Here is a 14,978-nt window from a genome sequence, read left to right on the forward strand (position 1 = left end):
TTACCAAATTAATAACTGTGACTTGCGTTTCCAGTTACAAGGGTCCACCGTATCAGATGACAGCAATAAAACAACGCTATCTCCCTTTTTTTTTTGTTCTTATTGTATGCCCATCAAAGAAAAGCGTTAATGTTTTTTTAGAATGCTTATATACATAGTTTTTTTTTTATAAAACAAACAACACTGAATTTGGATTTTTAAAAAAACATGGTTCAAAAATATATGATTCAGTACAATTTGGGTTCATTAACTGCAAGCGGTTCCAAAATGGAAAGAATGTTTTTCAAGCACACAAGTGTTTCAGCAATATTTTTTCTTTGTTTTGCCAAAGTAAAAGTTAATTTATCAAGAATATTCACATTTGTTATCTGTGCGTCTCTTCCGCAGACTACTGACGTTACTGAAATACCTTATTGTTTTGTTCTTCACAACAAATAATTGTTTTTCAAAAGAAAACAATGTTTTCAATTTTAAGATGCTTTAGTAAATTCACAAATTTAGAAATAAAACTTGTAAATATTGAGTTGCTCTATTTTTGTTTGATTAAAAAAAAGTTGTTTTCTAAAATTTTATAAAAAAGAAAAATTCTTTTATTTCTTTGAAGTTTATTTTTTAACCATGGAAAATGTGAAACGGTGGAAAAGATTGAGGGAAACAATATATCAAATCTACCACTTGATTTTCACGTTGTTGATTTCCTTTCTACTGACGTATTTTTATCGTGTAAGCCTTTTTTTATATTAAAAATTAAAAAAGAAAAACGACGAAAATGACGTGTTTTATAAATTTACTTCTTTAGATTTTAATCGTTTTATTTGTCTTAATAATTTTTTTAACAATGGGTAAACATAAAATATTATTGACTGTTAATTGGATAGAAATTTTGTCTTCTAGGGTTTTTCTCTATAAACAATGTTTGGGTATCGGATTTAGAAAATTATTTTCTTGATGAAAGTTTTCAACACCCTTTTCACTCTCTTTATAATAAATTCTTCAACGGGTATGATAATTCCACACTGGAAGTTATACTTAGCGTACCTCCAACAGATTCTTTAACCAATATATTAAGGGAAGACATTTTATCAGTTGTGTCGGAATTTCATCATGTCATTCAACAAACCTTTTTAAAATATGATGAAATTCCAATAGAATTTAAAAAACACGTTGAAACATTTTCTTCCACATTTGTTAATACAACAGTCTTTCAATTTCATCCTTTTTGTTCCCCAAATTTCAAATCCAGACAATGTTTGCGAACCAATGAAGGATTTCTAGAAATGTTATTAAAGACAAAATTTTTTTATTCAAAAAATGACTCTTTTTCACATCATCTTGTACAATTACCCCTTGTAAACGATTTCATTGTTTTAAAAGAAGAAAATAATTTTTTCTTTTTTTCCATGTTTGCATCTCTCTATGGTATCAAAAAAAAAACATGCCAACCTCACTATAATAAAAACATGATGGAGTTGATTGAAAAAACAACCATGACTCAAAATGTGCTGACATCGCTCGAAACAAAACTAAAATTTTCAGAAAAAAAAAAACCATTTTTTTGTATTTATAACGCTAAAGGTAGTTATACCATGTATTTGTCTTGTACCATGTTTTTTATTGACCAACGTGTTTCATTTAAAATGTTTTTTTAGCTATTCGTTTCACATATTCATTACAATCTCATCAAAATGTTTTGAATCATTTATGGTTTCGAAAATTGCTCTCCCTTCTTGGAAATACGTCAACCTTCGGACCATTACAATTGGATCTTAAAGGATTGACAAGTAAAAAATTGTGATTTATTTTACAAAAAGCCTTCTGTAAAAATTCTAATTTTTTAAACAGATTCTAAGGATTGGATATTTTCGTTATATTACGATATGATTTTCATATGCAGTCTGTTTTGTTTCACGCTGGTATTTTCGTCCTGTATTGATTATTTTTGTCTAGAAGGAATTTATCAACAACAAAGGTAACATTTTTTTAATAAAAAAGATAAAAAACCTTATTTTTTTGAACCAATTTTTTTTAACAAATAAATAAAAAAGAATTTTTATAAGTTTTCTTGGTGTCGCGTTACCTCTCCTAAGTATCCTTTCTGGATTTGGTCTCTGTATTTGGTTGAAATGTACTCTTTTCCCTACCAGTATCTTATCCGCTTTTTTAATTCTCTTTTTATCGTTACATCACACAATGACGGTACATGATACTGTGTCGAGTTTTAATGAAACCAATGCAACCGATTCTAATATCTATCACAATTTAATACAAGATTCAGGTTATTTTTGCTTTTCAATTTGTGGATTTAAAAATTCAAATAATGTTGTTTCCATTCTAGTACAAAATCATTTCGTAAAAACATTTCATTTGACTCTTTTACTATTGAGTCTTTCTTGGAAAGCCACTCCAATAATTAAATCATTCTGTTTCTATTTTTTAGCTGGTAGATTTTCTTCTTAAGAAAATGGAACATCCAAATGTGTGATCTTAGGTAGCTTGATGAACTTTTTTTTTTTTACTATTTTATTTTTACCTTTTCTTGTAATCCAAATCAAGCAATTACAGCAACATTGTAATTCACATGTAACTCGAAAGGATACTTTGCCTCTATGCTTTTTTTCTTATTTTAAGATAGTGTATGTTAAAGTAAGTCAAAACCTCGTTATTACTTTAAGTAAAATTGATTTGAAAAAAATGAAACCTTATTGAAAAAACCTTATTTTTTTTAGATACTCATTTTAACTATGGTTATTGCACTCTTAATTTTTTTAATTTATAATGGTCAACGAAATTTTCAAATTGATTTCCATAAAGAGTCCATGTCGTATAACTCCAACTTGCACCTTGTTAAGAAAAATATAAAGAATTCTTATTTCCCTTTAACTACCGAAACTACAAACATTATGTTTCTAGGATACCCTACTGTTTCATGGTGGACTCAAAATTTTCGAGACTTTGTGAATCATCTTCACCAAGCATTCCTAGGTAATTCGTTGCGTCTTTTATATTTGTGTCCCCGTATTTTATGATACGTTCCCATGGTTTTTTCTTCATTTGAAGATTTTAATGTCGCGTGTTCTATTGAGAATCCTTTAAGCATTATTTCCAATGATGTTAAATATAAAACATGGATGACATCAGGACAACGTTCAGTAAGTTTTTTTTTTACTAATAATGTATGAAAAATTCATTCTTTTTGTAACGACATTGTTTCTTTCTTTTTACATCTCTGATATTTCTTTTTTCACAAATACTAGATATTTGAGTCCATTCTTTATAAAGTTTTATATGAATTCAATGATTTTAACGAACGGTACCAAGATCATTTTAGATGGAGTCATTCTCATTTAATAGCTTGGAAATTAAATTTACAACCACCTTTATTTACCACACTTCAAAAACGTCATGAATGGTTTCATCATCTACAGTACGTTTTTACTGTTTCGTCATCCTAACATTTAACTTGTTGTACTGTGTAAGACATTTCATCCAGCATTATAGTCAAGCTTATCCTAACAAACCATCTTTTGTTATCTCAAGCAAAAAAACGTTAAAGGAAATACGTCAACCCATCAAATTATCTAATAACTCGAATCCTAATCAATTATTAATCATACCATACAATTCATGGATATATCTCCATGAAATTTATACGGATTTTTCAAATGGTTGGCTTTTCTGCTTGGTCACGTTACTGCATTGCATCACAAAGAGTATTATCGTTTCCTTCAAGTTATGTTTTTATTGTGTCTTCATATGTTTTTTTTTAACCGGAGTTTTATGCTTTTTACAAATATCCATGAACACTGTTATTTTTTCTTGGCTGTTCCTGGCAGTCTTTTTCTTAATCCTTCCTTTCAAAATGGTGTTCTTGAACCATAATCATCACAAACAAATAGTGAATCAAACATCCCATTTAAAAACTACCTTTTATTACAACGTTCAATACTTTTGTATTTATCACATTATTGTTATCATTTGCCTCCTCCCTCTTTACCTTTGTCACCTAGAAATAATTAAAGTCTTCACTTGTATTTTTTTATGGGTAAGAATATCTGTATTGTGCCTCACCATTTGGTGCCTTGTCAGTCTATAATTGTTTTTTTCCTTGTAGTCTCATCTTTTGACTGTTATTGGAATGTTTGTGGTGCTCCCTTGTATTATGGATTTGTCTTTAGTTTATTAAATTATTTATTGGAAGGATAACATTTTTTTTTTCTTACATGGAAAGTTCCAAAAAATTTAAAAAAATCACATGATTTATTTTTTACGTTCTTACTGGTTTGGTATAAAAAAAAAGAATCTTTTTTCACCTTGTACACAACTTTTTTATGTTTAAATCAAGCATATAGAATAATTCTTTAAATAAAAATATGTTCATAAAAATAAAATTAAACCAAAATTTTTAACATTATTTTTTTTTATTTTAAATATGTCGGGAGTTACATACAGTTGTTTAAAAAGTATAAACAAGAGAATATAAAATTATGGCGATACTTTTATTTAATTTTTCTTTTTATCTTTCCCCATGTATTACGATATATTTCATTTTTCTTATATACCTTATGACATCAAGTCAAGCATTAACATTGACAAACTGGAAATTTAAACAAGAAAAAGGCAGTGCGTCATGGCAATCTTTTTTGCAAAATCCATTGAACGAGGAGATAAACTACGCCTGGTCTTCACACGTATGCTGTTGGTTTTCCGTTTGTTGTGGTACTCTACATATTTCTAAATTTTGTTTAACAGGCTTTAGAAGAAGTGGTAACAATTGTTTTCTTCTTTTTGTGGCACTCAATTGATTCTTAGAACGTTTTAGTATAATAAGGCTCTGGGGACTCGTCAAAGAATTGTCGGAACTATCAATTCTGCAATTGAGATTTTTTCTGCATTGCTTTATGATAGGGTAAGTGAGAGAAGTTAAAGTAACACATAAGAAACTCTAAAATGATGTGGTTTTTTTTTCTATTGTGCTGATAGCATCTCCTTCAAGAACAGAAAATCATGAGATTACAACGCATCGCACAATTAACACATCAGTCAGCGTAGAAACCACCGTGGGGATGACTTAGTCTTATGCACTTTTATTGCTTGTTCCATCGTCACATTGTAGAAATCAGAAGAAACGAATTTCCGATGTTTTAATCGAAGATCAAGAACATTTGACTTCTTTCTACAATCGTTGGGCTCAATATCTGGACGTAGCGTCCAATGTTCAACAACCTAGTTGGATGTGTAGGTAAGTCTAAAACATTTAAAGCAAATGCTTTATGATGTTTCTGCAAGACTTTTGAAAAACGATAAAAAAGAACATCATAGTATTACACAACAGAATAAGTTTCTTATATCCGAAAAAGAGGTGAGAGTATGAATCTTTAAACTTTTCATTTTTACTGAAGATTGCTTTCTTTGAAAGAAAAAACCGACTTCTGTTCTCTTATTGGTTGGAAGACATTTCACGTAACAATAAAAATATTTTTCGCCTCGCATTGTTACTTTTTTTTTGTGTAAAAAAAAAGAATCGGTTTTATTTCTGCGCAAATCAATTTTCCTGATATTGAAGAGACTAAATCGGGTTGTGCTGGGGTAAGTTGTGGCATGTAGTGACAATTTGAATTTTATTTATGGTACGGTTGTAGTTTGTTTTTAAATTTCAAAATGAGAAAGGTGCAGAAAACGATTAAGGCAATTTTATGTTTTTCACGTGCCATTAAAAATTAGATTATGGATTTTTAACACTGTGCAATAATTCCTCTTCGTATACTAGAGAAAACGCCGCATCAGATGTTCAAATGGTTTTCGGACGAATGAACCATGGTATTTGTGGCATACTTAAGACGCAAGATATTAAGAAAACCCTAGTTAAAAAGTCAGTGAAATTCGTTTTATATGATAAAACGTGCTAATTTGCTTATCATGGTTTTACAGATCGATGAACGTTCTTTTGGAGTTTTCACATACCACAGCTAGGTATATATATATATACGCAAGCACACACACAAAAAAACCAAAATTAAAACAAAAAAAAGTTGTTTCACATGTCACTCCATTGGTGTAGAGTCTATTTAGAGAAAGAAGTCGTAGCAAAGTTTCATTTTCTGACACCATGGGTCGATGAAGGTGTGTTCTATGCAACAAGTTGACAAAATTTGATGATTTTTATGCAGGAAGTGTAGGATTGCATAGTGTCTCTTCTTCTGTGACTTTTTATAATATAATAATTGGTCCATATATATTTTCGGAATTCGAAAATGAAATAATGCCACTAGAGGAAGATGACACTCTGGTCAAGGTAAACGGCAAAAGGGAAGGTTAAACAAATGTAATTTTGTAGTCTGTTAAAACACATGAATGGAGTGCTGATAAATATCGAATTTTTCTAGCACAAGACAATTTACACCCGCATGGAGGATTGCAACAAACAACGAATGAAAAAATGGAGAAAGAACAGCTACATAAAAACGATACAATGTGCTACGATTTTGTTAAAGCACGTTTCGACATTAAGTACTAGAATTAACTTTGTATCCGTGAATGAGATATATTAATCTTAGTGATTGGAATGTGTCACAAACGTCTTCCTGGAAATTGATAGATGGTCCAAATCCAAGCATAAATCGCTTTATTTCAGAGGCACCATCTAATAATGAGAATGATGACTCTTTGCTTTTAAAAGTATGTGTTTATTTAACGCAGAACTAAAATTTGAATGAATTAAAAAATTTAGACAATGAATTGTGCTCAAGCGAGCATTTCGGTTAATATTTTGATGGGACCCGGATCAGCAGCTGGTATAACATTTCACTACGTTGATCCACTGAATCGCTGGATGGTATGTTGCGAAATAGTAGATAATTAAAAAAGGTTTTTTCTTTTAGTAAGGCATATTAGTGTATTTTAGATAATGGTTTTGGATTATTGAAATTAATTCATATTGATCAGGTAACGCATTTTCTTATAATAAAATTTTAGTATTAAATTATCCCCTCCCGTTAAATAACAGGGTGACCTTAAAATCGTTGGTTTGGTGTCTGTACCTACCTTAAATGCGTTTCAAACACAATTTCTTGAATTACGTAACTCTCGAGACACTAACCGTGTAGTGTATGAGGTATAAGTGTTATGAATTAAATATTACTTTAATAAAAATTCCTTGATGTAGATTTGGTTAAACAATAAGCGTTTGATACTGCATTCTTTCAATTCTAATCAAAGTGAAACGCACTGTAAGTTGGTAATGCTTTGCAAAAAAAATATTTCTTTTTCTCGACGTAGTTAATGAAGCGTCAGTTCAAAAAATAAATGGTCTAGGACTTGTTATTGGAAAAGGTACAGCAGAATTTTACAATTTTAGTGTATTCAATGTAAACACTTAATCATTGTCAAGAAACTAAGACATGCTTATAAAAAAATTCAAACAAACCAAAACGTACCACAATAGTTACTTTCATGACACAAGTGATAAAACATTATTTTTTTTATTGTTGTTATACCGCTACTCGTGAAAAACCTATTTTTTATTTGTTTTTTCTTTTTGTTCCATACGATTGGTGATATCATCACGTAATTTTCTCTAATAATTGTTTTTTTGATTATATCCATTTAATGAAAATGAACAAGAGGGCTTGGTACAGCAATCTTTGTCTACTTGTTAAAGCGATTGAAAGACCTTCACTATTTAAAGCTGTTCTCTCCAACATGCGTGTTGTCAGATGATTGGAAGGAACGTTCTGTAAGTTATCAAATGGTTGGAACGATCGTGCTGTGTGTTGTCAAATGGTTTGAGCGAATGTCCTGTGTGTTATTAAAGGGTTGGAGAGAAGGAGTTTTCTATTATTAAGGAGTTCGAACGAACATTCTGTGGGTTATCAAATTGTTGGAGTAAATGTGCTGCGTGTTGTCAGATGATTCGAGCGAACGTGTTGCGTGTTATCAAGTGGTTCGAAAAAACATGCAAAAAATAATAATTATCGTTTCTGTTCATTATTTTAATCTAATTCGGTAAGTCTTTTTCTAATAAAAAAGAGTAAAAGATTTGAGGTAAACTGAACGTAGTGATTGTATGACATATTTTTTTAAAGACAGACCCGAGGATGAAAAAATTAAACTGAATAAAAAGAAATTTAACAGAAACGACATGTAGTTTGATAAGGTGTTCCTTTGGTTTAAAAAACAAAAGAAAAAGCATCCATCATACAAAATAAACTCACTTTTTTTTAATAGTAATGTATGTAGGGAATGGTAGTTGTAACGTTGATTTTGTTGACGTTTATGGTAACCCTACAATAAACCATCCCAATTATCAGTACGATAAATTACATTCTTACCCAGTTTTATCCTTGTCGGATTCGTTATTGTTTGCAACTTATTTGGATGTTCAACGTTCTTTGATGAACTCAAATGGATCAAGTTTTTCGTCTCTATCGAAAGATGGATTTTGGTCAATGAAAACCCCACGGTACAATGTGAGTACTACATATCCCTTATATGCTGATTCATTATTAACACAAGGTTCTCAATGGCCTTCATTATCGATTGTATGTTCCATATGTTTCATGAATGTGTTGTAGATTGGAAAATATGAAATGTTGTTTGTAGGACAAAACTTCTGAAGCACATCAATTTATGCTACCTTTTTCAAAACCTAACAACATGTCTATGTCTTTGGCTACAGACTCTAGTTTACCTTACACGGAGGACTGTCATGTAGAGAATTCGTTATATCTGTCCACATTCTATAAACAACCCGCAAATTTTCTCGAGTCAACACATCCTCCTGTCGATAAATTGAATAGCTCCGGTCTGTTTTTTTAGATTCTTTTCCACTGATCTCTTTTAATCCTCAAAATGTGTTTTTTATTATTAGCGGAACCGTATGTAAAACCTGTCTATTCTTTGAAATCTCAATTCCAGCCTTTACTTTGTGAAGCAAGTGATAGTTATTTACAAAAAATCAACCAGTTTTTTCCCGGTACATTATTGAAATTAAAGAGAAAACCTAATCTATTTTTTTAATCTTTTCACCTTTTTTAGTTGATTATCTTTATACATCCATGTCCAATTCAACTTCGTACGGATTGGACTCTCCTATGTTACCTGTTAACTTTGTTCAACGGAATCAAGGAGTATGGTCTTCATCCCCATTAACAAATGGTTCCAAAACATTTCAAGATTGTGGTGCAATTGTCTCAAGTTCTCAAGTGAAATCTTTACCTAACCCTATCAAAGGTAATGTTAAATAGAATAAACGAATCATTGGTTCATAACATCAATTTTTTTCATGGTTGATAGTTTTTATTGAAATCGTTTTTCTTTTTTTCTGGTTTTGACTTGGCGTAGATTATCAAAGTACATCGGTGGTACATTCTTATAATCTTCCTGAAGTGTATACAACTTGCTCATCAACTCTAAGTTCGAATTCTCCATGTTGCTCGGATTCAAAGACGATTGGTCATGATAGAGCGAAAAAAAGGCGTTTAGGTAAAATGCAAACTTCAGTAAATGATGAAGAAGTCGTTTTTGAAAAATACACTTGTGAGTTAAAGTGAACTAAATTCTTTTTTCTCAAAAAACAGGCTTTTTTATTGACCTGTGGATGTCGCTCAGATAATAGAACATGCCGTAATGAAACCAACTCAGGTGATACAAATTCAATACATACATCTACTTTTCCATGTCATTCTATTGAAGAATCGATTTCATCTGAGTGCCATTTAGAAAATCATACAATCGATTTTTCTAATGGCTTTAAAAATGTCGATCAGCATAAAATAATGGAAACGACTTGTTTGACTGAGCCTCAATTAACAAGAGATATGTCAAACGTTTCTACAACGTATTTAAAGCGACCATTTTTACCATGCATCAATGTGTTCTCAAGATGTGGTGGCGTTTCAGGTTCGCGGCCAGCAGTAGAAGAAGATTTGTCCTTAGTGTCAAATGGTCCGTTTGATGGTTTACCGAAAAATACAGAATATCGAGATCACCTGGACTCAAATGAGTTCACTTCAACAAGAACATCGTCTTTCACAAAACCATGTTGTGTTCCATCGAATTATTCAGCTGTTGTTCAATCTTCCGCGCCTCTAGAAGAACTTGTTTGTCCCATTGTCTCATCAAATCCATCACATTTTCAGTCAATAAATGAAATGATTAATGAAAATGATCTCAACTCAACTCCTTCCTCAGTATCGAAAGAAACAAAAATTTTAAATCAAATGACACCAACAGAAACAACTCAAGAGTATACACAGGGAAAAGAGAATGTTTCAGAAACTTCAATAGACTATACCGATTCTAAGCGAAATTTACCGACAAATGAAAAAATTTTAGCTGAAAAAAAAGCAATGCATGATCAAGTTTCCGATCAAGAACTTGCTGTTTTATGTAAAACACTCACCCCCTCGTCCACCAATTCACCTATTGAAGGTCATGTAGCCGTATCCTTAGCTCTAGGTTTGGTGAAAATCTATGATAGTATCTTTAATGAAGAACATCAATTAAAACAACGTCAGCTGGATATTCTTGTTACTCGCTTTATTCCAGCAGTGTGTTCCGAAGCTTCGTCCCCTTTTCATTTATCTGGTTCACTATTCCAAACAATGTTAGGTAGTGCTTTACAAGTCTATGCGAAATCATGGAATGAATTGAGTACATCACAGTCTAATTTAATTAAGGTAAAGAATGGCACACTCTTTATTTTTCACCTCTTATAAAAAAACATGTAGACTGTTGAATCGCGTTCGTTGCAGTGTACCGAAACAACAACAATGCTTGTTCGATGTACTGCCATTTTTTGCTCAGCTCTAGATCATTTTATTCTTGATTGGTTATCGCAACTACAATTTTTAGGTGATGAACAAAATACATTTGGTATCTTATAAAAAATTTTCTTTTACAAAGGTGATTCAGTTCCTATACCCGTTTCTAAGAAACAAGTATACGAAAAATTAGTCTTAAAATTTTTTGAGCCAGTAGGTTTTTAAAAATGTTTTTTTAAATAGTAAATCAATATTTTATCTTTAAAAGGATATATTAGCTCGCCGTAATCATCGAGTTCAAGCCATCAGTGGGCTTTTCTGTACACTCCCTGATATTATATTAAGAAAAGCTAATCCCGTGTCGTAATTAAAAAAAAAATTTCAGCTTGTTTTTAATTTCAAATTCATCGTCACAAATCTTTACTTTTTTGGACATGTGATAAAAAAATAGCGTTTTTTTGAGTTCGCAATAAAAAAAAATAAAAAGACGTTGTTGGAAACCGATATATTTTTTTTTTTTACCGATTTTTTTTTTAGTTCACTATTTTTTTTTAGTCTTCCTCTTCATCAATGACAAGGTCCACATAACCCTCGTCCGTCTCCATGCAAAATGCCATATCAGTTAACGTTTGAATAGTGTCGCGTAAATCTTGTTCTTCTACATAACAAAAAGAACCCAAAAATTAATTTTTTATATAAACGAGATTTTTGTTTTGTCAATTCATTTAGAATGTTTTCAATAGTGTTCAATGCAAAAAAAAAAAAAAAAAAGACTTACGAAACATGCCAGAAAAATGTTTAAAAAGATCTTTTAAGAGCACGCCTTTATATTTTTGTCGATGTTTCATTATGTATTGTAACACAGTGTATTGACAAGGATTCTCTTTACACAAAGAAAATGTGTCAGGTAATTGAACATGATCTACAAGCGGGAGTACAAAAAAAAAATTTAGTGCTAAACAAAAACTATACCAAGGTTTAGTGCTTGGTTTGAAACACCTGGAAATTCACGTTGATATTCAGAGTGCAGAACTGTCGTTGACGCAACCGTTGTTGAATGTTTTTTTTCCTGTCGTAAAAATGTGTCAATAACATCGAATGTATGATAAAAAGCTATTTCTTCTAATTTAGCTTTTCGTATATGAATACACCTAGAAAATATGGCGAACAAAGAATGTTTTTAAATTGAACAATTTCTTTTTAAAAGCCAATATTGGGCAAAACACCGTTTGACCTTAACGTAGTACTGTCTTTCATATCCGGAGCGACAGTTCCAACAACACGAAGATATAAAATAGGCTCAGAACATGAAGGTACACATGAGCTGGAAGAAACATCAAATAATTGCGCCATGCGTCTTGAGAGATACTCTTCATTATCACTATAAAGCATCAGGCGAACGTTGACTATTCCTGTACCATCACAAAACTTTTTTTTAGGAAAATCAAACAAACTTTTCGGAATGCCGTGAAAAATATACCATAAACTGTGATTCTCCCGACTTATTCAATTGTATAGTTTTCAAATGCATGGGCCAACCTAGAAGAGAAACAGGGCCCGATTCTTCATACATTCTAAGTTACATTATACAAAATGAAGACTTTTACACACAAAAATCGCATAGTTTAGGACTTTGTTGAATCAGAACCCATGTTTCGAAGGTTTTTTTTTAATAGTTCAATCGTCATTGCACGACAAGGCGGCTGAAGTTGTTGTTTTGTTTTACGTGACGTCGATGTGTCTACTATGGAATCAGGTGTACTTCCTGATGTGTTGGAAGGCAAGCTTTCCTAGCAAACAACGTTAAGACAAAGTAACGCGAAAAAAATCAGGTGAAAAAGAAAAAAAAAAACTTACTGAGGGAGTACTTGACGAATTTTGACTTAAAGAAAATAAAACAGATTCTCTTTTATTAAAATCTTCCTCGTCGCCGTAGCGTTTTGTTACATGTGAAGAAGTAGAAAAAAACATAATTTATCTATGAATCCCTGTGAGAATTTTTTTTTTTTTTAGTCTTCAAAAAAAAGCTTCTTCCACTAGGTTCGGGCTCATGCAGTGACCCAACATGTCATGATGACGCCTTTTGATTTAACTAAGAAACAAAAACTATTTTTTTTTAGCCTTGTTAATTTCTTTTTTTGTTTGTCTCTACCTGTATTAGTCATAACCCGCTCTGCTCCCCTCCTAGCAATTCATATAATGTTGCATTAGTGAATTAATTCATTGTTGTGCAAAGAATGACATTTGTGTAAACAGAAATTGTAAAGGTCAAATATGCAAACAAAATTTAAAGCAAGAATTTTAATATTTAAATCAAAATGCATTGTTTTTTTAGTTTTTTATAAAAACTATTTAAGTGAAATTACGTACTCAATATGATTTGTTTTGTAACGAAATTAAAAAAATTTTTAATCGGAATCCAACTTATATTTTCACTAGAATGAGACATTTCAACAGAATTTGTATCTGTGACTACGGATACTAATTTTATAGTGTTCATATTATGTTGAAAAAAAAATAGTGACACCGACAATTTTCGTTAAAATTGAGAAACTCATGGAGTCTGTGGATATGACAAACACATTAAAAGAGAGGTTAAGTACTATGACATGTAAGTTAGCGGCATTAGAGAAGTCGGTTGCCGAAGAAGCACACCGAAAACGTGCGATTGAAGAAAAACGTCTTCAGGTAATTTTCAACTCTTCCTGATCGTAGTAAAACTTTTTTTTAATCTGTTATTAAGGAAATAGCATCGTATGTTTCAAATTTAGAAAGCCAGTTAACAAAAGAAATTAAAGATCGTGTTGAATCATCGCGAGATATGCAACAAATGTCTCGAGAAAACATTGAAACAAAAGCAAAAGTTTTAAATAAAAAAATAACCAGTTTCATCGAGTCTAATTTAGTAAGGTGCATTTCACTTTTATTTTATTTTACTGTCAGTATTGATTAGCAAACCAATATGCTGACAGAATCACTGAATTTTTTTGAAGAAAAACGCTCCGTATTTTTATTCGTTTCGTTCAATGTCCTAGGTAAATTTAAACGACGTATCCAAGCGCACGGAAGAGTTCGAAGCTTACCTGGAGCGAGGAGAGTCTTATTCTAACCCATCCTCTTCGTTTTTTCTTATTCAAGTATTCTTTGTAATAATGCGATATCTCCATATATATATATCAAGGATAGACCAAATTAGAGCAACTAAGAAATGAAACCAGCAAATTACGAGAAGATTTTGAGAGTACCCTTCTTCCAGACGTTGATGATAGCTTAAAACGTTGCGTTCGAGAATTACGAGACATTAGGAGACGCTTAAATACTACGGTCCCTTATAGCTTGGTTTTGTCGTTACCATAACATATACCTTTTTTCCTCTTTTGTTTTTCTAATAAAAGGTTGAAAAAGATATAAGTAATTTTCAGTCTCACTTACAAGAGTTAAGTCAAAAATGTCTACAGGCGAATCAGTAGGTTTTTTCACTCCTTTCTAAGTAACAGTAGTTTGTAATCTTTAACCTTTTAAAAGGGAAGCTGATGAATCAAACATGACGTACAAAATATATATTCCTCAAGAAATAAGAGCTTTCAAAGAAGGTAAGCTATTTATTTTATTAAATTGCAATAATAAAGTATCATATGAAATTTTAGCAATAAAAGAAGAGTCGACTATACGAGAAGAAACAGACGACGCTATGGTTAAAGTAGGTTGTTATTTCTTTGGCGGCTCCTATTTCATTTTTATGTAAAAGGCACTTAACGAATACAACGTTGCATTAAAAAAAGGGTTCTTAACATTTCCCCCTTCATGAGAAGCTTCCTTTCATTGTACTTTATCTATTTAATAATTGTTTTAGGAATGATAAATAAAGTCTCTGCTTGTTATGAGCACAAGCTTTGTAAAAATTAATGAAACCGAGCTTCATCAAAACGGCTTTTCCTCAGGTTAACTTGTCGGTACCCCTAGTGTTAATTTTTTGAGTTTTTCAATGTAAAATAAAGTAGTATTTTCATTACTCTCATTTTTTTTCTCTACTTTTTTGTCATAAAAAAAAATTGTAAAAGAGGTCGAAAAGATTACACATTAAAAAAAAAGAAGCATCATTTAGTTAGAATAAAAGTGGGACATGAAAAATTTAACAGAACAGTGGAAAGTTATTAAAGTTTGTGTTTTATAATAAATAGCAAAAAAAATGCTTTCGTACAAAACATTTTTTTTGTA

At 31.2% G+C, this 14,978-nt stretch overlaps 4 protein-coding genes across 18 annotated transcripts; 3 read left to right on the forward strand and 1 right to left on the reverse strand.

Moving 5' to 3' along the window:
- The first annotated feature begins 64 nt into the window (after positions 1-64).
- LOC128883278 (uncharacterized) lies at positions 65-8,214 on the forward strand. Of its 13 annotated transcripts, XM_054135471.1 has the most exons (22): positions 4,192-4,688; positions 4,750-4,764; positions 4,820-4,906; positions 4,981-5,039; positions 5,114-5,239; positions 5,287-5,359; positions 5,417-5,460; positions 5,520-5,586; positions 5,640-5,667; positions 5,722-5,869; positions 5,929-5,970; positions 6,059-6,120; positions 6,168-6,292; positions 6,335-6,507; positions 6,555-6,675; positions 6,728-6,832; positions 6,892-6,942; positions 7,004-7,111; positions 7,163-7,226; positions 7,276-7,329; positions 7,713-7,732; positions 7,811-8,214. In XM_054135471.1, exons 1-22 carry the CDS (start codon positions 4,485-4,487, stop codon positions 7,838-7,840), a joined length of 1,806 nt encoding a protein of 601 aa, XP_053991446.1. In that variant the 5' UTR covers positions 4,192-4,484; the 3' UTR covers positions 7,841-8,214. The 13 variants fall into 13 exon arrangements, 7 of the variants coding, with proteins under 7 accessions (XP_053991441.1, XP_053991446.1, XP_053991448.1 ...); XM_054135473.1 differs by having other exon boundaries at positions 4,810-4,906; positions 7,713-8,214; XM_054135467.1 differs by having other exon boundaries at positions 7,713-8,214.
- Positions 8,215-8,347: 133 nt separating this feature from the next.
- Positions 8,348-11,565, forward strand: LOC128883282 (uncharacterized). The gene is made up of 9 exons (XM_054135479.1): positions 8,348-8,465; positions 8,675-8,800; positions 8,867-8,971; positions 9,034-9,228; positions 9,340-9,534; positions 9,607-10,676; positions 10,728-10,851; positions 10,903-10,973; positions 11,029-11,565. The coding sequence occupies exons 4-9, from the start codon at positions 9,054-9,056 to the stop codon at positions 11,125-11,127; spliced, it is 1,734 nt and encodes a 577-aa protein (XP_053991454.1). The 5' UTR covers positions 8,348-8,465; positions 8,675-8,800; positions 8,867-8,971; positions 9,034-9,053; the 3' UTR covers positions 11,128-11,565.
- LOC128883283 (uncharacterized) lies at positions 11,279-13,112 on the reverse strand. Of its 3 annotated transcripts, none has more exons than XM_054135481.1 (8): positions 12,913-13,112; positions 12,618-12,852; positions 12,393-12,550; positions 12,241-12,334; positions 11,995-12,188; positions 11,733-11,911; positions 11,539-11,682; positions 11,279-11,418 (listed from the first exon to the last, which is right to left on the reverse strand). In XM_054135481.1, exons 2-8 carry the CDS (start codon positions 12,729-12,731, stop codon positions 11,312-11,314), a joined length of 990 nt encoding a protein of 329 aa, XP_053991456.1. In that variant the 5' UTR covers positions 12,732-12,852; positions 12,913-13,112; the 3' UTR covers positions 11,279-11,311. The 3 variants fall into 3 exon arrangements, with proteins under 3 accessions (XP_053991456.1, XP_053991457.1, XP_053991455.1); XM_054135482.1 differs by having other exon boundaries at positions 12,618-12,866; XM_054135480.1 differs by having other exon boundaries at positions 12,618-13,112.
- A 113-nt stretch (positions 13,113-13,225) lies between these two features.
- On the forward strand, positions 13,226-14,924 carry LOC128883284 (polyamine-modulated factor 1-binding protein 1-like). Its single transcript, XM_054135483.1, has 8 exons — positions 13,226-13,448; positions 13,504-13,665; positions 13,796-13,897; positions 13,947-14,084; positions 14,156-14,226; positions 14,286-14,353; positions 14,408-14,460; positions 14,509-14,924. Exons 1-8 carry the CDS (start codon positions 13,317-13,319, stop codon positions 14,566-14,568), a joined length of 786 nt encoding a protein of 261 aa, XP_053991458.1. The 5' UTR covers positions 13,226-13,316; the 3' UTR covers positions 14,569-14,924.
- Positions 14,925-14,978: the final 54 nt, after the last annotated feature.

This window comes from Hylaeus volcanicus, unplaced genomic scaffold (genome assembly GCF_026283585.1).
Source record: "Hylaeus volcanicus isolate JK05 unplaced genomic scaffold, UHH_iyHylVolc1.0_haploid 12221, whole genome shotgun sequence".
Lineage (NCBI taxonomy): Eukaryota > Metazoa > Arthropoda > Insecta > Hymenoptera > Colletidae > Hylaeus > Hylaeus volcanicus.